The sequence below is a fragment of the Apteryx mantelli genome, chromosome 3 (assembly GCF_036417845.1).
Source record: "Apteryx mantelli isolate bAptMan1 chromosome 3, bAptMan1.hap1, whole genome shotgun sequence".
Taxonomy (NCBI): Eukaryota; Metazoa; Chordata; class Aves; order Apterygiformes; family Apterygidae; genus Apteryx; species Apteryx mantelli.
Genome location: NC_089980.1, coordinates 134,742,633 through 134,767,038, shown reverse-complemented (window position 1 = coordinate 134,767,038; position 24,406 = coordinate 134,742,633). Strand labels below are relative to the sequence as shown.

The 24,406-nt window shown below is 39.9% G+C and overlaps 1 protein-coding gene across 1 annotated transcript in view; it reads right to left on the bottom strand.

The window, feature by feature from the left end:
- Nucleotides 1-24,406, bottom strand: part of PKHD1 (PKHD1 ciliary IPT domain containing fibrocystin/polyductin) — a 270,667-nt gene that overhangs the window by 83,033 nt on the left and 163,228 nt on the right. Inside the window, exons 49-53 of the mRNA XM_067294855.1 lie at nucleotides 23,663-23,728; nucleotides 21,873-21,992; nucleotides 13,045-13,182; nucleotides 4,265-4,378; nucleotides 2,209-2,296 (exon numbers count right to left, since the gene is read on the bottom strand). Of these exons, the coding sequence (XP_067150956.1) occupies nucleotides 2,209-2,296; nucleotides 4,265-4,378; nucleotides 13,045-13,182; nucleotides 21,873-21,992; nucleotides 23,663-23,728 (526 nt within the window). The remainder of the gene's footprint in view (nucleotides 1-2,208; nucleotides 2,297-4,264; nucleotides 4,379-13,044; nucleotides 13,183-21,872; nucleotides 21,993-23,662; nucleotides 23,729-24,406) is intronic.

Here is a 24,406-nt window from a genome sequence, read left to right as displayed (position 1 = left end):
CTATTGCTATTTGAGATGAACCAGGATAGACAAGACATGGACTGGCAGATATGACAGGACTTAGAGGAGACCCATGCATTTCTGGAGAGACATGTGGAGGCCATGGAGGCCAGGGCATCTCAGATGAGCCCAGAGGCTTTTTCAGTACCTGACTCCTTCCTTTAGCAGCTGAATTGCCCTCTAGGCTCCAGGGACTGAACTCCAGTGACTCAAATGGGAGCTTAGACCCCTCTTTAAACACTTCACACAGACACCTAAGTTTATGTGTTTTAATCTTGGATGGAATCCCCCCCTTTGCATTCAAAGCTCAAAGCTTTTGGCGTCATACAGAGAAAATAAAAGTATTTAGGGAAAGCAAAATGGATACAAATCAGTATTTATATATATCCAGTAAATACCCAAAGGGTACTGTTACAAAGTGACTGGTTCTTGACAGGTAATGATCTCCTCAGCTAATTGCTGAGGTAATCGACCATTGAATAAATTCAGAGATTGAGTCAGCTTGTGGCGTATGTTTGGGACTTTGACACTTCACATGCAGCCACATTAGGAGTTAAATCTTAAGTCTAGGCCCAGGTATACAATCCAATAATAATTCACCTCTCGTGAATGCATCAAATTTACCTCCCTTGACTCCTGCATTTTAAAGCCTAGTAAGAGGAATCAGTAGGCAAAAGAAAGAAAGGTTTGTATGAGACACCATCTAAATTGCTGATGTGCTGAAATACTAATTTAGATTTTCACTGTCTGTCCCCTTACACAAATAAGTAATTCTTTTTGAAAGCATCAGTCCTTCTCTGACTCATTTGCCAATTCATGCTGGAAAACTGAAACACATCTCAGAACACTTAGAAAGACACAACAGCTTCTCTCAGTCAATAAAGAAAAAGCCACTTCCTTTAGCTTTCATATTCTAGCACTGACTTGCCTATTTCCTGTGTCTAACCACATTAACTCCTATCTGGTTATTAGTAGGTCTGGAAAAAAATCTTTTTTTTTCCCTCTCTTTTTCTTTTACAATGGAAACAACTGTTGTTGCCCTATTTAATGTAGATGAATGCACTCCAAATACTTGTATCTTAACACCTCGTGATATTTCATATAAAATTTCTGGGCAGCAGGCCAGTAGTAGCCTGGATCTGTTTCATCCAAGCATTTAGCTGGCATGCTTCAGTCAACGATCTGCTTACCCTAAACTCCCATCCTGATCAAGTGAAAAAGAAGAAATTCCAGGGGGTGATTCTGATGTCGCATCATTTGAATCATCATCTGGAAGTATCTATCTCTCCACAGACTACAGAGGAATCCTAAACAATTTATTTACACTGGACACTCAACTTTGTGAGAGCTACCAACAAATGAATCCTGCCTGTGAGGTCTTTGTACCTCCATTCCCCATCTCTCCAATGGGTTTATAAACACTTCTGCACCTAAACACTGACATTTCACCTCTGCCTATAAGGGAACTCTTCCAATGAGTTTCTGTTAGGCATGTCTGGCTGATTTTTTTTTCTTTGAATACATGCTTTCCTGTTAAAAATGAAGTATGTGGCAAAATTACAGCAAAGGGCAATGAAAATTTCACATAAGACAGAATCGAGAATGAGCGCTCCAGAGACAGAGGTACCAAAACATGCTAACGGCAGCCAGGGCACTTGCAGGAGAGACCTGCACGCAGAGACCTTCTCTGATTCAGATGAACGGCTTGAACATCGGGTCATAGAAACATATTTGTTTAACAAGCAGCTGTGGCAGCTCCACTTAACCTGCCTTAAGAGGCAGTTTAGGCTGAGCCTAGACTGAGGTTGTCAATACACACTCATGTCGCTGTGTCACTCAAAGCAAAATGAATATCCTAACCACCAAGATACCAGCCACTTTGGAATGCTCCTTTTCTTTAAAAGTGAAAAGGAGAGGGAGAGAGGGAAGAAGGGAAGGAGGGAGGTAGGAAGGACAGAACGACAGAAATAAGAAAGGAAGGAAGAATGGAATGAAGGTAGAAAATCTTGACTTTATTAACTTTAGAACTAAAATTAATCTAAAAATGGTATAATTTTCTTGCAAGATGTAACATGGTAAATTATTTTTTTCTGCCTAGCCATAGATTAAACAATGCCTATCACAAAGGAAAATGGCAATATTAATATCAGTCATAAGCAGAGGAGCACAAACTTGGTATCTGGAGACATATTTTGGGCAAAATACCACCTTTCATTGCCAGGTGCAATGTTAGTTCCCAGACGTGTCCAAGACCTCCCAGGATAAGCACTATGAATTTGCACCTTTCCATAAACCCCTGAAAAAAACAGAAACAGGAGATCAAAGGTTAGGAAAGAGAAAGACTTCAGCTGAACTGAACTTATAACTAAGTGTGACAAAAACTGTATGCATGTTAAAACATGTTTCTATGTTTCATGAAACATGTAAGAACACCACATAGCTTCCATTTGAAATAGAAAGATAACTAGAAAAAAGTCATTAATAAAGTAGAATGAGCATCATATGTAAAGCCAAGAAAGGGGATTGAGCCACAGAAGTCTCATTAACTCAAATGGGAATTGCAGACAAAGGTAACTAACTCTGAAAAATTTCTACCTAAATCAACAAAAAAGTAAAAAAAAAAAAGGGGGGGGAATGAAAGATGTAATTAGCTAATATTTGTATTTCTGGTGGGTCAAAAATGCCAGTAATTCAATATTTATAATATTTTCTTGGCAAAAACTATACAAAAAGCTGATTGAAGTGGAAATTTCTAATTGAAAATATTTATTTTGATAGTAACTGCCTTTTGGTTGTTGAAAAATTTTCAGCTTGTTCTCACAACACTTCTATGAAATGGTGTATTCAACATATTTTGTTTTCTATGTCTCATGTTGGACAAAGTCATTCATATTAATTATTAGAAATATTTTACAATGTAATATTAGACTAGAACCTAAATTTAACATCTCCTCATGTAACTGCTCAGCATAGTATCTCTATCAAAGCATATCCTTGTATTCTGTGGCAAGCGTGAGTAATTTGACTCGGATTATCCCATAAAGAAAGAGGTTTAAAATAAGTTGAATGATCTTGTATTTGCTGTGGTTTAAGAAGATGATGTGGACAGTTGAGAAGTCTCATTTCACTCATGATGTCGTGCTAAACTGCAGCAACTCATCTGTCTGCTTTTCTAGCCCCTAAAATCATAAGAAACCAAATTGCTAGTTACAGTTATACTTAATCTCCTAAATAAATAAATAAATAAATAAACCTCAGAATCCATTTTCTTTGCCACTTAACTTTCTGTCTTGTCTTCCCAAGCATCCCATCTAGCTATTTGCTAGAATTTTCTGATCAGTGTGTGCAACAATTTCTCAATGTCACTATCAGAAACAGACTGGTAATTTCAGTTTCTTCCTCTGAATTGCTCTAATGTTCTTCAAGTTTAGATCCTGGCAATGTCTCTTGATAGCACTTTGAATTTCTACACTGTCTTTATAAAAGCTCACCAATGAATGAAGTCTTGCAATAACCAAGTATTGTTTAAAACATGTTTTAAACCATGAAAAATGAATCACACAAAAGTTAACTTATCCTTTTGACCATGATCATATGAGAAGTAAGAGTTAAACCTTCCGCTGTCAATCAATATGGGTCCAAATATTTGGAAGTACTTAAATCCGGGTATTCAGATCCAACCAGTAGCTCCTGGATATAAGTTGTCTAACTTAAGTCAGTCATTTAAAAAGAGTCATATAAGTTTAAGTTCATCATCCTAGGCTGGAAACTCTGAGGGAAATTTGTCTCATCCTGAGAGACAGATCAAAGATAAGTGAGATGAAATGCCCTCTGGAAGTGTGTATTTCTCTCTACTCGATAAAGTGATTTTAGTTTGAATACCTTTGCTTTGAGAACTACCTTTTACAAATCTAAAACCTAGAACCTAATGACGGACAGGTCAAGACCAAACCCATGTACATACATTTGAGTACTTTCAAGCCCTCTCCAGTTTCTCATAAAAGAAACTCAGGATTTGACATCTAGTTTTTAATTCAGGAGAACCCTTGTTCGCTTCTATAAATTTTTTCCTGAAAAAATCTCCACAAAATCTCCAGGATTTGACCTGGTAAAATTGAGACAGTAAAAGTACTTGATAGCTTTATCCCCAAAAGAATGTGTACCTTTGTTAGATGTTTTCCTATATGACATAGTAATAAGCTCAACAGCAGTTGATTTGGTGTAAGATTGGTTTCCTACAAAAAGGTGAATTCTTGTTTCATACCGATAGTTCCTGGGTGGATATTTATTTCCTCCAGACGATCACAGTAAATTCCCTCAGATGCCCGAAGAAGGATCAGTAGCTTTAAGCCTCTTTCTAGAGGATGCTGAAAAGAACCTGCAATAAAGAAAAAAAGGCAACAAGCCACCACAGAGTTTTAAACTCAAATATTTCATCAAGTGCTGAAATTAAGAGGTCTGTTTTTGCCCTTCTACTCCCTGCTCATATATAATTGCACCAGTTCCCAGCTAATCATGAGTTTCTGCAGCCAGGATAAGCAAAATGGTCTCTCAGACCAACAGAAAGATGTTAATAGAGCAGGAGAAGAGAAAAAGTCCAGAAAGTTTTGGTGTGTGCAACGTTGCTCTTATCTTGTGGTGATAAGTCTGTACAGTAAACTGTATTCCAACTGTGACTTCATTTATTTCACCAAGGGTAGCTTACAGTTTCAGAAGAAAATGGCCCAGCACTAAACAGATACTAGGGATGAAAAAGTAGGACAGTTTTTGCCCTGGAGAAATGTATGCGGAGTCCAGTAAAAGAGTTCAGCGTTCCTTTAAAATTAGAGATTAAATCAATTATGCAACAGAAAACTGCAGCAGATGTAAAACTAAAAAATATATACATATCTGTATAAAATTAGCTGGCCTGTCATGATCTTTTAATATTGAAAAATTAGTAGTTTGGAAAAGAGAGCTGATTTTGTATCCTAAAGAATCCTGTTTAAGAGCATTTTTAAATGAAATGCAATCAATAATAAATGCATTGCTCCTCACCAGTGCCTGACAGATATCTGCGGATATTTAAATTCTCTGTAAAGCTTTTAAATGGTATAAGACAAATCCTACAAGACTTGTGGCTCCCCATCTAATAGATCTCACACCAGTGAGCTGGTATCTTCTCTGGGGACATGGAGGGAATTCAGCCTTTCATCGCCTGTTTTCCACCCAATCCATCTTTGACCTTCTTGTTTAAACTCCCATAACTGTGGTTTGCACAGAAGATCATCAGGATTTGGGTCATAACCAAATACTAGTTTCAGATTGGAAAACTAGGGGTAAGCACCCTCACCACTAGTGGACGAAGTTAAACAAATATCTGGATAGAGTAGCAGCAGACTTGTGTAAAGAGACGTGTCTAGTTTTGGATGCAGAATGATTGTTTCCCCACTTCACCCTCACAGCAACCTGTGTTTAAAGTACTCAGCCTAAACATATCCAATCCTGAAGGATTCTGCAATGAAATTATCAGCTTCACTGAAGACCCAAGAAAGACTCAGCAAAATGCTTTGGAAAATTTTGTATTGATATTACAACGTAATTCACAAATACCTTTTTAATCATAATGATATCCTTTTAAGGTGGGGGATTAATTAGTTATCGTTACAAATTATTATTGGTACTACTATTTTACTGGTAGATACAAAGTGTTTACTATTTCTTCCTGATAAGTCAGTAAAAAATAACCATGCGATATATCCAACTCTCAGCTTTCATTTTAAGACAATTTTTAAAGTAGGTTTCTAGGCTTAACACTCGGAGAGAAATGCTTGGAAATGTGAATTCTAAAAGCTTGAACTGGAAGTTATCACTTTTTAAAAAGAAATATGTCTACCTTTATCTAAAATCTGTGATTTTTAAGCCCTAAAAAGCATGAGAATAGATTAGTGCATGTTACTCTTGAAAACCCCCCACAAAACTACACACACACACACACACAAACGAAAATATAAATAGAATGAGAAAGAAGACAGCTATAATAAAACCACTCATAATAGCTCGTAGCCAGATTAAGCCCACAGAAAAATCTAAAAAGGGGAAGATAATGGTCACAGAACTGCTTCAGTGGCTGCAAACTGTAAATAGCATACGACACAAGAACACAGGAGATACCTATGACTAGAAAAACTAAATTTTCTTTAAGTATATTCAGAACAAAAATAATTCTAATAATTACTTATTTACAATAATAGTACAGTAGTTTTATATCAATATATTTAAATAACTTGAATGCAAGTGCTACAGAAAAGTTGACCCAGAAACTCACTGAACTATTAAGGTGGACTTTTCAGTAAGTTTTGGATCACTCACAATGTGTCATAACACTTGAAGAAAGCTAATATTGTGCCAATATTTCAAACAAACATAAAAGTAAGAGCCCCAGCTAATTACAGGCCTGTCAGCTTGACATTGATTGCAGGGGAAAAATAAATAAAAATGGAATGTCCAACTCGAAACACAATTAATAAATCATTAAAGGTGGATGATATAATTAATGCCAATCAACACGGCTTTATAGCAAATAGGTCCTGTGAAACTTCCTCGTTATCATCTTTTGATGAGATTACAGGGTTAGTTGATAAAGATAATAGCTTTGATATAATTGGCTTCTCCAAGATATTTGACTTAGTAGCACAAAACTTTCTGATCAACAAACTACTGGTACAACATGAATATGACACACTTTAAATTACAGAAGGACCAACTGAAATGGGGCTTTTACTCAAGCGGGTCTGTTTCTCATCTGGTCTTGAAAGCCCTGTGGTATACAGTGCTTTGCGAGTGACCTGAAGGACTATGAAGATATTGGAAGTGAGCAGATAAGTTGCTACAAATGGGAAAAAAATAAAGAAAAAGGCCAGCAAAGACAGATATGATTTAGGAGTGAGGAACTGGGGGGAGAAAGTGGAGAATGGTCAAAATCCAGTAAGATAGGTCTTGCAGAGGCAATGCAATCTGTATGAATAAATGGAGAACAAATTAAAAATTAAAAAAAAAAAAAGAGCTGAAAGGAACAAGCTAGGTAAGGTCTGAGAGATGTATTTTGGCTTAGTCAAAATACAGCCCTGCACAACGGCTCATGAAAATGAAGATATGGAAAGGAAAGCTACCTCAGCTTACTCAAAGCAAAATCCAAAGTAGTTAACACACACAAGTCATTGAGTCTGCGTAACTTCCATCACCATATGAAATAACTAGCATATGAAATCATGGCTGCTGTTATAAGTTGTTTTGATAAAACTACCAAGTTGCCCTAAAGCAGCAATCATAATCTCTGCAGCACATATGTGAAGTATCCGGGCTTTAAATGCCTGTCTTTGAGCTCTGGATATGAAAACTTTAGGTGACTTGCCCCACTTTCATGTGGTCAGCTAGTCTTACCGGCATGTCAACCTGTCAGATCAACTGCCCTGTGTGTGAGAGGCACAAAAATGGTCCCCACTTCATACTCCTACTGCTAGTTGAAGGCTCATCAATTTGACCTGGGCGGCCTGATGGACCACAAGGTGAAATGATAAATCACCACTGGCAGAGAAATAGGAAAAAGGTAAGTATGACCAGAAGTTGCCAAAAGTATCTGGTGAGATGTGCAGGAAAGTTCAGGAGGGACTAATGCCGGCGTACACAGAAAGAAAGTAGAGCTTTCTCAAACACATCCTCTTTTCCACCTAGAAAGTTTATCTAGAATTTGAAGGGTTTGCTCATCTGTCCCAATTTGCCACTTATCTGCCAGTCTAGGCAGAGCTTCTGAGCAGCAGTTTGACCACTCTGGAAATCTCAGGTGTTTCTTAAGCGCAGACACAGTTTGATTTATTGGTGTATAGGTAGGAAGCACGCAACTTCCTAGAAGCTGGATTTTCAGCACAGGCACTGCTCAGTCATTTAGTGCCTTCACTGTCAGTCTGATGTTTGACTTCATGTCAAATGGCCTCACTATAGACATGAACTTCTGTGAGGGGCAGCTTGAGCTGATGTTCTTCCAGGGAGTGCTGGCACCATGATGTATGTACTGTGCAGTGCTTGCAGCCAGAAAAATACGATATTCCTGTGGATAAGAAACAACCTGCACTGCTGATCAAGTCACCACTGATTACATATTTTCCTGAAGAAGTGTGAGGACCAAGTGCCTCAACTGACTCACAGTTTTGTTAATGCAGTGATTTAAGCTGATTCGTAATCTTTCATCAGTTCCAGCCACTAAAGAGGATAAAACCCCATCATCTTAAAATAAAAAAATAAACACGGGAGAACAGAGAAAGAGGTGTATTTTTTCTACATGGATTTCCTCTTATTCTAGACTGCAACCTGGATCTAGTTTGCTTTTGGATTTCAAAAGCATTTTCCATTGTTTTCACATTTCAGTTTGATTCCAGATGTTCTTCCTGATAGTTTTTGTTGTGTTTTTTTTCTTCTTTTTCCATATCAAATCTCATTCCATTCTTTCCTAGAATAGTGGGTGTTTCTTCCCTTCTAGCTTTTGCTTTCTTCACAACATAACATGGTGCAACAGCTGTTGTATATAAGAGCAAGGAAATCACTGAGATAAGATCCCCATCTTCCACCGGCAAATAGACTTTGCTAAGTACGTTGCAGCGACCACATCTAATATCAGCTTTGTGTTTCCTTAATCCAAATCTTCTTGGGTTCTTCCTCCCCAACTATTTTCAAAACTGTAGTGCGTTGTCACCAGAAAGCCCGAAGAATTTTTAATCATGGTCAGTGCATAGATGGATAGTCACCTAGTGCTGGCTTCTCCTTTCCCAGCTGTTCCATCAGGTGTCCAGGCTACACTCTGCAAAGATGGAGCCTATAAAAGTAGCTGTAAACAAGGAGGCATCACATGAGTGGATGATGGGTGGATTGGCAGATGATGCTGCCAAACAAATGGAAGAGATAAGACAGACAGACAGCTTTGGAGTTGGAGCCAGCAACTGGGAATGAGAGATGAATGTTGAAGGAATAAGAAGTGAAACACATGGGATAGGATTCAGCTGCCTAATTATGCATGCCTAATGCCATCTGAGAGCCCTAGGGTATCCAGATCCACCACGTGGGTTGGCAGATACAAGACTGGGATCAGTGGGAGAACTGTGCCTTTTTAAGTAGAATCTGTAGGCCAGGTGGGACACCTGAGTGTGCTCAAAATGATACAAGTGCCCTATATTTGGGCAACTGAAGCCTGCTCCCAGGGACATTCACATACCTACATGCAAGTTCCTTCATGCAAGTTCCCTGGGTGTCCGAACTAACAAAGAACAGTCAGTGCAGTCAGTGGAGCCTAGAAAGTAATTTGCTCTAAAGTAGGTATCTGTATTAGCCAGTCCCACTGTCTCCCCTGACTGTATTGACTAGATCTACATTGATACGGTGAGGACTGAAATACCCAGCTCACTCACTGGTCTCTACATGTAACACCTAATTTGGGTATCTTAAACATGTGAACCGAAACCATTCTTTAGATGATATGATCAATTAAAAGCAATCAAGTGGCTGGGAAAGTACAAAGACCAAACAGATGGAGGCCGAGAGATGAACTGAAGGGAATGCAGATGGTGCAATGAACTTTTCAAACCCACTTATTTAGTGGGATGAAAAAATGCTCTCAGTACATCCATAGTACTCCATCTTCATACATGGAAGTTGTGCAGCTGAGCAGGAATGTTACGTGACTGCAAACAGGATGAGACTCTGAGCCCACAGAGAAAGACAGGACCTACACAATAGAGGTATCAGAGAAATTGAAGAGTGCAGTCCAGTGGTAAGACTCACTTGTGCACTAACTGTTGTTATGATGCTGAGCAGTAATCATCACTAACACATGGTCATCTCACGGACCACAGTGATTTATCCTTTGGAAACTCAATATGGGGGTTCTTACTAGTTTGGAAAAGAAGGGAAATGAATGTATTAGAGCTCTCTTACCACAAGCAAGATAAGAGACATCAGAAATGTCTGGGGCTTTGTCTCCAGACAGAGAAGCCGCGAGCCAATGATAACCTTAGGCTTCTTGCCTGAAATGAGTGACAAGACTGACAAGTCACCATCACTAGATATGAAAAAAAAAGGGAAAGGAAGGGAAGGGCAGGGCAGGGCAGGGCAGGGCAGGGAGTGGCAAGTTGAGACTAAAAAGAAAATTCCTATCTGGATAATTATTTAGCAGGTTCTACTACAAAAAGCAAAAATAGCCTTCCAGCAAAGAACAGCTGAGTACAATGGAATTCAGGATGAGTCCAATGGACCAATCTGTGAATTTTCTGCAGCCTTATCAGGCGCCGAGGGCTTTGTTCAGCAGTAGAACAGGGCATTTTCAATGCATGCCATCTGCACTGTAATGCTGACTTATGGGTTAAAATGAAGGAGTTACCCTAGCATGGAACTGAAAAGAAACCTCTGAGATATCAAGCTCAACATTTCCTTTCTTCTTCTGATACTAGTATGCTAACAATGTTTAGCAAATCACTTAACATCTCTGAATCTCAATCCTTCCTGCTATAAACTGGAGGGGAAAAAATAATAATAATTGTTTTAAAGCAGGGAAATACCAAAAGGTAAAAATAAATGGTGTTTCTAAAATGGTATTGGAAATACCACCATCAAAAAAGAGACTTTCAAAGTTTAAATCAAAGAGAAAAGCTCCTTACCTGGGGACTAGGACTACCAGACGGGAGGTAAACAGAAAGTCTTCCTGGGTCCAACAACAATGAACTGCTTAGAGCACCAGAAAAATTGAGGGTGTGGATATACCCACATATTTTACTTCTGTTGTCCCAGGGCTCTGACAGAGTTCTGTCCTTTTCAGACCTTTAATCATCTCACATCTCCTGGTGATCCAGTTGATCATAATCCATACTGACCATGGACTATACTGGAAGAACAAAGTGTGGTAGACCCTCCAGGATCACAGGTGTCCCAAGAATTCTAATCTCTTAGCTCTCAATGCATTTCTGAAAGTCGTGGGGCCTTTCAACATACTAACTCATCTTAGTTTTAGTGCAACTTATCATTTTAGCAAAAAGTAATCAGGATCCGGTTAATGTTTCATAAACTTCACTTTTATACGATTTTTTTTTCCTTTGTTATCTATTTCTCATGTCACTGGGTTCCTATGTGCTTATGGTTGTATTTTAACCACCTGACTTTTTTTTCTTTTTTTCTCTCTGCAAATAAGGCAGGTGCTCTTAAGGGCAGCATAATCCAAGTAAGATTTGTTTCCAGAACTAATCATTGTTCCCTAGCAGTTTATTAAGCAAAGCAGTGAACAAAAGATCCAAGCTCTGCTAGACAGTCTTTGTTTGGCCCAGGCCAGTCAATTAACGGCAATGACATGTGGCCAAGGATTGCTACACCGAAAATGGCCCAGAGAAGTTACACAACAGGGAGGATCTGGGAATTTGGATCACATGATCTCAACCTCAGATCCTGCTCAGGCAATGCTGAATGCTGATGTCCACATCTATTAAATTTGTTTACTAAACTGTCTCATTATCTATTTTGTGTCAGGATTTCTTTAGGGTGTGGTAGAATTGGACAGATGGGCTTCAAAACCTTCCTTCAGGCACGGAACAGTCAGGATTGGACAGATGGGCTCCAAGAAGTTACCTTTAGGCCTCAAACACATGGGAAAAGAAAGAGGAAGGGAAAGAAATGTTCACTCCCAGTTTTACAAACAAGCATAGAAGCCAGGATAAGATGTGGGAAACTTGGAGACTTTCTACCTACCTCTCATCTTCACAGCTGAAACTAAAGCAAAAATATCTCTCCAGAAGATGCTGGTCTAGGATTCAACAGCTGCAAATACCTGTTTGGCTTTTAATATCATTACTACTCACAGATATGCTGGAGGGGAGTTCACGCAGCAAAAAAGTGCCTCAATGTTTCTTAAGTGTTTTTAGCAATGAAAACATGCTTTTTCATAAAACCAATAAGAAACCACATTTAAACTACAGAAGACTGTAAGTAAGAAATGACTGAGATTCTTTTAAGCATATATATATTGACCTCCCAGATTAGGCTTTCGAATCTTTTTTTTTTTTCCAAAGGAAAACACAGGGCAGTGAAATAACTCTTTTTCCCAGTACTGTATTAACTAAACAGTCCCTTGAGATTAACAACAAACAAATATTGGAGCAGGCTTCCTCAGGAGGTGATTACACAAACAAATTCTCGTTTTAAAGTTCATAAAACCAATTTTGAGAAAGGTCAGGCGGTGATCAACAATGTGATCCCAGCATCTTAAGGATTCCTGTAAGTAAACACAATGCCTGGCTTTAGGAACCTCGATATTTAAAAGGAATTATGCAAGTAATTACTTTTTTGGGGGGGGGGGGAAGATCCTGTTTGTTGCAAATAACATGGAACAGCCCCAGTGACATTGGAGACTACCTCTAGAGCACTAGAGGTAGTACCCCTGCAAGGTAGCACCTCCGTGAAGTCCTGGTACACATCCGTGCAGAGGGAGGAGAAGAGCAAATGCTATGAATCCAGCTGTGCCAGCTTTATGCCACAGCAGGATTTCCAGGCACTCTGGGGATTCCTGGTCATTTTATTTGAGTCGGTTTTAAATACCTCTATGATGCTTAGTAGGTGCCTCACTAATGTCCACAGACACCAGCCACTGCCTGAACACAGAATAAGGGAGAATCTGCCCGGAGGAGTTACAGCCTCATAAAGCAGCCCCACATGAAGTAGGAAGGGTTTTTATACACCAGATAAAATCTGAGCCACGATGAAATCAAGGGGAGTTTTGCCATAGACTTCAGTGAGGTGAGGATTGCATCAGTTATAACGTGTTGCTATTAAATGAATCGGTAATTAGCTCCAGTGGATAATCAGTGCGCTTAATATGGACATTCTCAGTGTCCACATTACAGACATTCACACAGCTTTGGAGCAATAGGATGGTCAGCACGTTTATACTAACACAACACAGTCTTTCTTCCCTCTTTTTGTTTATCAAGAGCAGAAACAAACCGCTGGTGTCCAGAAGACAAGCTGCTCACTTACCCACTTTCAGCATGCCCCCCACCACCACGATACAGGCAGCGCTCAGGACGTTGCTGGAGTTGCTGGGGAACTCAAGGGTCCCCAGGATGTAGAGACCCCTCAAAGGGGGAAGAGCCATATCCACCAGGATGGTCCGGTCTGAGAAACAAAGCAGAGGGTTATTCAGAACAGCAGCAGACTACGACCTGCCAAAAGTGGCACGGAGGTGGAAAGAGTCAGAATATTAGCTCTGCCTGAGTTTAGCTTTACTTAAATCTTTTTTTGCTTAGAAAAAGGCAGCTAGGGATTGTGTGCTTGCACAGCATCCACAAGAGCTTCATCTACAGCTGAGGGTCCATGGTGTGACTGCAATCTGATAATAAATAACAACATAATATTTATAATGATATTGTTGCATGATTAAGTTTCATCAAATGCCACTTGAAGCTGTAAGAACGCATGTAAAGTGCAGCAAGCTGGAGACATGCTGACCTTCCTGGATGAATCTGGCTCTACTTCTGAAAGTAAATCTTGGTCACCCAATGCAATGAGGCAAGAGGAAATTAATCCATGTCCAGGCAGCATTTTCCCTCATGGCAAGGAAGAGAACAAGAGTGAATGAAGTGAAAAAACACAACAGTGTCAAACAGTTATGGTGACATTGGTGGCAAGCTGAAGGGACATATCACAACCCACCTCCAACAACTCCCTGTCACTGCTCTTCTCTCTCTGCAGTTTGACTTTGCTCCTGGGTTTGCAAGAGAAAAGCTTTGCTGAAGTCAACACAGTCTGCAGGAAGCTGAACTTCTCTGGTTCTTTATTCACAGATCTACTCATTCCCTACTAATAACTTAGTTAACAGCAGCCAGGGGAAGCATCATTCCCTTAGCTACATAAGGTAAAGTAAGGAGTATAGTCACTTCTGACCCCATTTCCAGGCTCCTTGATCCCTGCTTTTACCAGATGACACTAGCAGTATGCTGCAGCACTGGATATTCCCAGAAGTCAATTTATGACTTCCTATGCTGGTTCATCTCTGAAGTACAATTAAGGCAACAGTAGGGAATCTGTGTGGTTGAGAGCACAGGGCTGAGACACAAGGGCACAAATTTTATTGCAGGTCACATGCCATCTTCTGTTGCCATATTTCTCCACATCCCTCCTTCCTGTCAAGCATCATGTCAGGCTGGGACTGCCTCTTAACGTATATTTTTATGTTGCAGAACAGGGTTGGGCCACTGAACACAACAGCAATGCCACTGGTGCCTCCTAAAGTTGCCGGCCCACAGCCTGTGAACCATCTAAACGCCACTTAAGCTTTCAAAATAGGACATGATTAACGACTGAAATGGTGCATCATTTAAGGTAGCCCACAGAAGTGAACTCCATCCTCAGGGCCCATCTAATGCTCTTTAAAATTACTGGGAGCTTTTCAGTTGATTGCAGTGGAAACCAGCTCAGGCCCTTTAATTGCGGTTTCCAGCTCATTTCACTATCAACAAGAGTAACAGCTTCCTGGTATAGCATCTCTCTGAGTCACTGGAAGCCCCTGGAAGAATAAGAAGCAAAAACTCTTAACAAAGAGTTCAATGAGATGCTGCTATTTAGGGCCTTTCTGTGGTGCAGAAGCCCTGTTTAGGATCTAATTGTGACTTCCATAGAAATAGTTTGCAGAAAATGAGATTCTTCAACATAATGACAGCTGTCAACTCTTACCCAGAGATTTGCTATGGCTTTCCTTGATCTCATATTCTTTACTGCAAGGCACAGATTCACAAAACAGGACAGATTAAGGAACAAGCAGATTTTCCAATGGATTTTGACAAAGCGGCGAGAATGGGGCACTTGAAACAGTTTGGGTGTGGAACATGGGAAGAGTGATGCAATGTCTTAAGAAGTGGATCAGCTACTGAACAGTTTTGCTTCTCCCTATAGCCATCAGCAGCTGCTTTGGAGGAAGAGACAAATAACCATACAATAGGTAGTGCGGGGAAAGTCTTTTTCCCAAAACAAATAATTAGAACTTGACTCAGGCCATTCAGCATAAAGGTTTATCAACTCTTCCAAACCCTTGCTTGTAGAAAGAGAAAGATTAGGCATTTAGGGTTTTCTTAGCCCTGAGCCCGGTGAACCTTGCAGCATTTATCAAGCTAACTGTGAGTCATGTGAAAGCAGGGCTAAAAGTTAGGATATTTTTTCCCTGCTCAGTCTGGTGTCTTCCACAGTAGGAGACAAAACGTTCTGTACATTTTGAAGGTGGAAGTACAAGGCTTTTCATTATATCTGAAGAATATCCAGAAATTCTGTCTTATTAAGGACAAATTCACACACTGTCCTTGTTTAAGCAAAACTCCTGCTGACTTCAATGACAAATTAGCCTGCACATGGGCTCAAGGCCTGATGTTGTTCCCATCAGGTGAGATAGCTGCAGCTGTCAAAGCAAGCAACAATAGTCATAATTTAGGGCAAGAAATGAAGAAATCTTTATTTATTTAACTAGAACTAAGGATAACAAATGCAATCATCTAGGGTGATGTACCAAGGGGGCACGGTCCCTGGGCAACATGATTCCCGGGGTGAGTCCATGCAATCAGGGCCTAATTTTTGCACTTTTGTCATTACAACAGACAGAGTTTAAGATATATCATGAGGTCTTTGGAGTCCTAAATCATGCACATCTGTGAGTCATCAGGGACTCACAGTGCAAAGGCTGTGACGGTCCTTGCTGGTCCTGTTATGATGTGTCATAACATAATAAAAGACTGCACAAAGTACACTCAGGAATGGACTGAATAAAAGGTGAGCAGATGGACTTAATATTAGCATTTCCTAGCTTTTGACTGTTTGGTTTTGCAGCCCTAAAATTTCACAGCTGTTTGGGGAGAGCATACTCAGGGGTCCCAGGTCTGCTTACTGGTTTGTTTCTTCTGCACATATGGTCCTACTCTGTCCGTGCCATTTACTCCTCCTTTCCAGGTATTCTCCCACATCTTGCTTTTCCATTTTTGTCTTCTTCTTGCCCTCTGGACATCAGCACAGGACACGCTGAGAGCCCAGGAGATGCCATACCTCTGTTCTCAAGGACTATACCAAGCATCACAAGAACCCATGGTCACTCAGAAGACTCCAATGGGAAAGAAACTCCCTGAATCTTTGGGCTGAAGCATCCTTCAGGCATGCAAGTTTTTCACAGCGTTCAGATATAATAAGTCTCTACAGAGCATGTGCAATCTGCATTTTTTTTTTAAATCTCATAATATGAGTACTTGATACATTTTCACAGGCATGAAGAAACTCCTGTGTATAATCTCTTTAGAGGACAGGCATAGTCCTATGCCCTGCAGAACTGAGAAGGAAAAGCACAGTATGTGAGGATAGGAAACAGAAAGAAGAGAATAAGGGGGAAGACGTTGTTGAAATGATATCTCTCAGGCAGAAGGGGAATCTAGTTTGTGAAATCACAGCTCAAGAATGTGGCAAAAAGCTGCAGTTGACAAAGGCCATAAGTATATTCATCAAACACAGGCTGAAACATTTTTACAAGGAAAAAAAAGAAGTGCTCCTAGGCATACCATTTATATGTCAAGTTTCAGTCTAGAACAGATATTTTTGCTGAGTTGCACATCTTTCTAAAAAAGACTTTAAAAAGGAAATGCTGACTGCTCTGTAGCTGTAGCATCATGTATGTGAGCCCTGAAACACAGCAAGAGAGAGAAATTCTCCCTTCCAGAGATATCTGTGCAAACCTGTGATTTCATCTGTGTAAACGAACACTTTGGTGTGTGTTCCTTGGTGTGTGAAGTCCTGGGAGAGCAAAATGTTGCTCTGCATAAATAACAGAAGGCTCATTGGCAGGGAAAAAAAAAAAAAAAAAAGGTCCTTCCACGCTTGAGAAGAAAGACAAACAGATTCAAAGGAGACTCTTCAGGATTAATAAGGTTCTTACAGAATACTCTCAGTTATGTAATAGAGGGAGATGGCTACTAAGGGGTTAAAATCATAGACTTGAGGTCACTAGGCTCAAGCAATTTACCTTCAGAGAAAGACAAAACTGAGTTTTTTTCCCCCATGAAGACATTCACATAACAATAAACAAGCACTTTCAGAAAAGGATAATTCAAGCTTGAAAACAGGACATTTCATTAGACATATACTTTCTCCAGACAAAAGCTCACAGGTATGCCACAGTCTTAATGTTCAGACGTACAACACTGAGAACTCACTAATGACTCCAGCAATGACACAAAATGCCTTTGATCAACCGCATTGCTATATAAAACACCATAGCATGCCATTGAATGGAAATCAGGCACAACAGAAGAGCTATTATATGAGATACAGTACTCCAGCATTCATCTCTTCAAACAGAAAAAGTTCAAAGAAAATCAAAATCAGAAAATGAATAACAGAGCGAATTCCACCACTAAAAAAAAAAAAGAGAAAAGAAATTGCCAGAGGCTACATGATATCATATCAATACCCTTCAAAACAGCATTCCATTGCCTGGAATTATAACACGTTCTCCTTCCACCCAGAGCGCGCTGTGTCAGGACTGTGTCATACTGAAAACCATAAACCAAAGCCCTGAAAATCCAAGGGCTTGAGATGCTAATGCCACTGCTGGCTGCCAGAATGGCATGACTAAACTCATCCAGCTTGTTTTTCGAGGTGGTGCAATTGCCGAAAACTCAAGCATGTAAGAGGTCCTTGTGTGATGACTGCAGCTCTGGAGGATGAACCTCCAGAGGTAGAAGCACAAGTTGTTCCAGCTTGAGCTAAAGCTTTCCAGCTGGGACTGGGACAGACTTATATCCGCTAGGGAATCAGACACTGAGGGGACTTGTAATGCACAAACACTAAAAGTTACCTTAACATGACAGACCCACCTCCGTTGCATACCCACTCTAGTGAGAGGAGCTAAGAGATTGTTATTGCTGATATCAGAAAGACAGTCAAAGAATATGGCTAAGAGACACGCATGCTCCACCGGACCTAGCAGGAAATGTATTTTCATGTGTCACTTGCCTTTTTCCTTCTCAGCTGCTAAATATTTTGCTGCTGTTCAGCCATTCAATAAGGCTCCTCTCTAGAGCAGAGGCAGTTTTATTTCACACTTTGGAGCATCCTACACTAAGTAGCTGAACACTAGGATTCAGGACCGGGAAACTGCAGTGTCTAATCCTGCTCAGGCATTGACTTGCATGCTAGTATTGGGTAATCTTTATTATCTTGGCCCCTCAATTCCTCACAGGCAGAAAACATTCCTGTCCAAGGAACAACAGAAATCATGCCAAATTGTTCAATTCCTACCCTGTTGCCTCCCAACCAGCAGACACCAGTATGCTAAAGAGAATCCCCTATACCATACCCTGCAGCACAATGCAAAGACTCCTCAGTTAAGCTGACCGAACCAGAATTGCTCTACATTCTGGTGACATTTGTTCTGACCCAAAGGCTGTGTGGTCATGCTAGCACGGTGCCAGGGCTGAGCTAATGAGCTTTCCATCTCAGGAAAGCTAATTAGTATATCAGCACACTGATGAAGCTATGCTGCTTCCAGTTCTAGAACGAGCTTGATTGGGCTGGGCTGTAGGCATCTCTCTGCAATGCTTCAGGCACAGCTTGTGTGAAGGGCCTTGCATTATCTGACAAAGACTATGGTCAATACCTCGCATGGCAGCTAAAATGAGATGCTCTGCCGAGAGGATAACACTTAGCTCTGCAAGAAACATAGTGGGGTTTGATTCACAGGTGAATTTGCAATGCAGTAAAGGATCATCACAACCTCAGTATTCAGTTTCCATTTTCTAATCTAATCTAAATAACACTTTTTTTTTTCTTTTACTTTATGCTTCACTGTAGGTTGTGCTTTACCTCCTATGATCATCTGAGCACATGCTATGAAATCAAATCATGGTCAGTACAGAGGCCTTAGCTACCAGTCTTCATATCTGCCTTTGACTCTTACTTACAGCTTTGGAAGACTGAAATGTTTTGGTCTTTTAAGAACCATGGGCTCTAGGTAGGGGTATTTGGTAAACTGGGTATAATGTGATGCGCAAGGATTTGAAACAGATTATCTGGCATTGCCTTCTGGCAATGTTCTCTGGGAGCTATGAAGAATGAAGTACACATAATCCAACCGAGAGGATCAGAGAGAGAGCAAACCACATGGGAAATGGCTCGTTGCTTAATGCCTGCATAAGGGGGCAGATGTAATGGAGGTGAGAGTGGAGCAGGAGCCAGTAAGCATAGATACGGATCTTCACAGCATGATTTAGAGGATATACATTGACTGCAAGCTGGGCTGTTCTCTCAGGTGCTCCTGAGCATGGTCTGGAGGAATGAGATTCACGTCTCAACTTAAAAAAAAAAATGAAATGAGCTGTCTAATGAGAACTAGGTGTTTGAGCTGCAAACACAATTGACTCTTTTAGGCATTTAGTGTCATCTAAAATGTCCTTGGCTATTTCAGACCTCCTCACAGCACTGGCAAATATGACATAGGAGAGACCTGTGCCCATCTAGGATGGCACCTGGATGACAGGCAGGATGGTCCTAGGGTGTCTCAAAAGACACCAGATATTTTTCTATAAGCACCTGACTTGACACCTGGAGCTCTGCTTTATACCATCAATGAATCCTAAAAGGCAACTCAGTTCACACTAAAGTAGATACCCACATTTGGTCAGCTCAGTAACTCTTTAGGCTTTACTAACTGTGTTGACCAGTAACAGATTCAGCTGCCTAAACGTAGGCTCATACTGTCATCTTGGACATGGCAATCACATGGGGCTGGCAGATAGGATACAGGACCTACAGGTGTTTGGCAAATCTCTGGAAAGACCTCTGGCTTTTCTGGGCTCTGATCTTACAAACACTTAATGACATTTATTCATTAATGGTAGTGAGATAACAGAATTGAAAAAACTAGATTTTGCTTGTTTGACAGGAAATAGGAAACTAATCAGAAAAGTGGAAATTATCTATTTTTCAATTCAATGTAAGTTCTCCTCAAAAGCAAGGACAAACATTACTTCAAGATGATCCGAAATGAACCCATTTTTTAACATTTGTCAGAAGACTGAAGATTAAACTAAATATTCATTGAAGGCTGAACAATATTTCTTTATTTAACTTGACATTACATATTATATCCTAAGAAGGTTTGGTTTGGTTGTCTTTTTAATTTTAAAAATTAAATTGTAAGTGTACTTCCAAATGAAATAATATTTCAAATTGAAAACATTAAAATCATCCCTCTTCAAAAAAAAAAATTTACAGTTCAGGCAAATCTAAAAGAAAATAGAGGGATGGGGGTGTCTTAGCTAAAAATCTTTCACCCAACTTGAATACAAATTAACTCTGCAACAGAGGCTGGGGGAGAGCTGGGAGACAGGGTGATAGCAACAGAATTCTATAATAATAATAATTCTTTCAGAATTTAAATTCCTTTTTGCTACATGCAGAGGGTTTTTGCTGCTTATTTTTGTTTATATTTGATGCCTAGGACACATTCTGGAATCATAATAAGGAAAATAAAATAAAACCCAACTCAACAGTAATAATGTCAATATGCCTCATATCTGGAAAAGCTCCAGAAAGAACTTCCAAATCCCCAAGATATGGCATAAAGCAAAACCTAGCTGGTTGGAGAAGTTCCAAATAAACATATAGACCTTGCAACACAGAGAAAATCGACAAACTTGCACACTGTCTGAACAAGAGAGGAGAGAAATCCCAGACTGAGTCCACTTCACTCAGGCCCTTTCTCTTCCCTCTCTGTTCTCCCCATGCTCTCAGTCTGATGGGCTTTAGTATGTAGGTGACATATTATTTTTGATGACACAGCACAGAGAAGTCTTAACTACGTCTGGGGCTCAACTCCCAAATGCCAGCAGACAGCAACGGAAATTTCCTTCCACACAAAGACTTCATAAGCCAAAAATAGGTTGAAGAGTGAGAGGCAAGGAGCAGTGTTATCCCCATTTCCAGAAGTGGAACTGAGGCAGACAGATAGATTTGCATGGTTTCACACAAAAGTTTTGAGGACGAGCCAGCAACAGGTACCAGAGTATGTCAGACACATAGTACACAGTATTCACAGGGTTATTGGATAATTCAGGTTGGAAAGGACTTCAGGAGGTCATCTAGTCCAACATCAGGGGCTTATCTAGTCCAAACTCCTGCTCAGAGCAGGGTCAGCTATGAGGTGCAATGGTTATCGCAAATTTTCTCCTCCAGAGTTCACTGCAGGTTGCCTAATATCTTAGCTAGAATTCAAATTGCTTTCACGCAGTAAGGCTGTAAACTAAGCTGTGATTTAAATGTAACTCGGGTCTGAGGTTGAAATACAGACGTAGGCTAAAACATCTAGGAGGTATCCACTGCAAATGGATTGAGACACTATCATTGAAAATCTGGGAAATGCAATGGGAAAATAAAAAGGAAATTGGTACAATTGTGGAAACGTGAAGTATGCACAAAAACCCAGAGAGGTCGGTCAAGAAATGATCTCTTTGTGAGCTGTGATTCTGAGTCTAGCAGATTCTCCGCTCCAGAAATAAAGTCCTTGCTCATAATCAAGCTTGAATATCAGTGTGGGTAAGTAAGTGTGCGTGTGTGTGCGTGTGTGTGTTTAAATGGAAAAGTGTGAGTATTCTTTTCCAAAAATCACACTTCTGTGCTGTAGCTTAGGGTAAAGGTGACTAGGAACAAATGTATTGGCCTGCACATACTAGAATAGACACTAATGCCAATGAGCACACATTGCAACACAGCTACCTATCTTAAAGTAGACAGGTCCCAGCACCACTAAAGAAACTGAAGACCATTCCTTCCTTACTTACTAGGTAAGATGATGACATCTTCCCCAGGACCAGGGATGCTGTTGTTGGATCCACCCCAGCCTTTTGCCACATCATTCCATGTCTCGGAGTGAGACCATTTCAAGACAGCATCAGAAGGAACTACAAAACAGTATATACGAAGAGAGAATTACCATTTTTACTAGCTGAAAGAATTACCATTTCTTTGATAGTCAAGCATCTGTGGCATTAACACCCTCCTTTTGTCATGATGAAGCAACACTAACTGCTCTTTAGGATATTCCATGCTTTAAGGAAACTGCCCTATGGAAAAAAAGTCAGCTCTCCACAGACCATCTTTTCAGCATTAAAGGTCAGGGAGATAACTGAAAAAACAGATTCAAACTCTTTGGGACTCACCAAAAACAAAGCAAAACTTGAGGTATGTCATATACTTACCTTATATTCTACCTTGTGAATATGCTTCACAAACACCCGCTTCATTTATTTTTATTTATACCATCCAAAGCTCTGAGCACTTTGAGCACAAAGTTAAAATGCACAAATGAAAATGAAAATTAGTCACCCATGCTTGCTGGCAAAACCAGACAATCAAAATAATAACTAACCCCACCAAAAAAAGTGCCAGCTCTTCTCACACGTTTTTTTCTCCCCCAACACTCTAGGAAACAGATTGAACTCTCAGGGTGAGCTAAAATATGAGACTTTCAAAACTGAGTAATCGGTTCTTACAAGGTTGAAAGACCACAAAAAAGCAGAATTCTTCCCATTTCATGGGGTAATGAAGACCTGGCCTGGGACACATGGCAACTCCTGCTGATTCTGTAAAGATTTATTTTTCAGCTCAATCCAAAATGAAACTTCCTGGCCCTAGTATCCCGAAATACTGGGAGAAATCAAGTTCACAAAATTTAGGTCCTTAATGTGCACTTCAATTTTAGACAGCTAATGAGCCAGTCTTCATAAATTAATTGCCCAAATTGGCTTAGTCTGCAGTCAACACAGGAAAATCCTATACATGAAGTTTAGTAATCCCTAAACCAACGCAGTCAGGGCCTCCCTCTGGAGGCCTCCACAAGCACCTACCTCTGTCCTTTAAAGGACTATAAGGGAAACTCTGGCATTTTTACTTGAGGAGGGCTTCATTATATGTTGAAAGCACAGGGAAAAGCTCATACGTAAGTGAGATGGACTAGAACTTACTCAATAATACTGTGCAGTAGAAAAACATCACGAGCTTTCTGCCACCAGTTTAGGGAAACACAGAGAAATTAAATCCAGGCAGAGCTCTTCAAGGCAAGGTCTGCCTTTCCATTACTTGTCTATTCAAGAGGAAATACTCCGTAAAAGGATCTCTAAGGCTGACTGCCATGCCAATGATTACTGTTGTTAATATGCAGCAAGATAGCTATGCACCTGAAACCAAATTTTGGACATCTCCCCTCTCTCTGGTTTATTATGCCGTCTGACTCAATGTATAACTGAGCAATAATGTCAGACTATTACACTAAGATCACTCGGAAGCACTAAAATACATTGTAGTCTTACATTCTCCATGACCTTTCTGATCTGCTATGGTATTTCTTAACAAAAGTTTATAGTCTTTTATAATGTGGATTCACACATTTATCATGAGCAAGAGTAGATATGGCTCAATGAAATGCTTAAATGAATCCCAAGATCCCCTGTTGGGTTGATAGATGTACAAAATATTGAAGTGAAATATAACAACTTATTTCTGGAAAAGTAGTAAAAAGGAAATGGTGTGACTCTTAGACCAAACCTTTCAGCCTGTACGTACTGTCACATACCTGATGTAGGTAAAGCAACTCTCTCTTTCTCTTTCAGTGTGACCTGAATTAAGTCAGCTCCTGTGACTGAACACAGAGAATTGCAGGTAGTTACAGAAAAGCCTTACAAATTAACAAAAAATGATAGTAAATCAGTTGCTACATGTGATTTTATGACATTATACATTTCTAACAACAGTTTTTTTAAGAACTACAAAGCTTTTCTAAGTATTTTTTTTCTTTTTGTATTTTGAGAAAGGATTAAACAAATACATTTTAATTTATAGATACTGGGGAATCTCTTGACAGCTTAGAAACAGTTAAAATAAAACATTCAACAATCAGAAATTCCAGGTTGGAACATGAATCTTATTTATCCCACTATAAACCCACAGCAGCTTCACTAGCATAAGTGTTGTCACACCAGTGAATGCGTAATGTATTAACTGGCTCAAATAATGAATTACGGTTGTTTTTTTTGTTTTGTTTTGTTTTGTTTTTTTGTAGTTTGGTTTCGAATATTTTTTTCAAAACTAGTATCTAACAGAGATGCTTTAATTAGTCAGACTTAGACGGGAGACAGGGACCCTGTGTTCTGCACTGTGAAAGGAGGTCAGAAGCAATTATCACAGTTGTAACCTTTCCTCCAGTATATTGTCAGCAGGAGAAGGGCTAGGATAATGCAAATCAAACCAAGAGCAGCAGAAGAAAACTCTTCATCAGGCCCAGCTAAAAAGCTACCTTTTCTTCACCTCCAGCAGCATA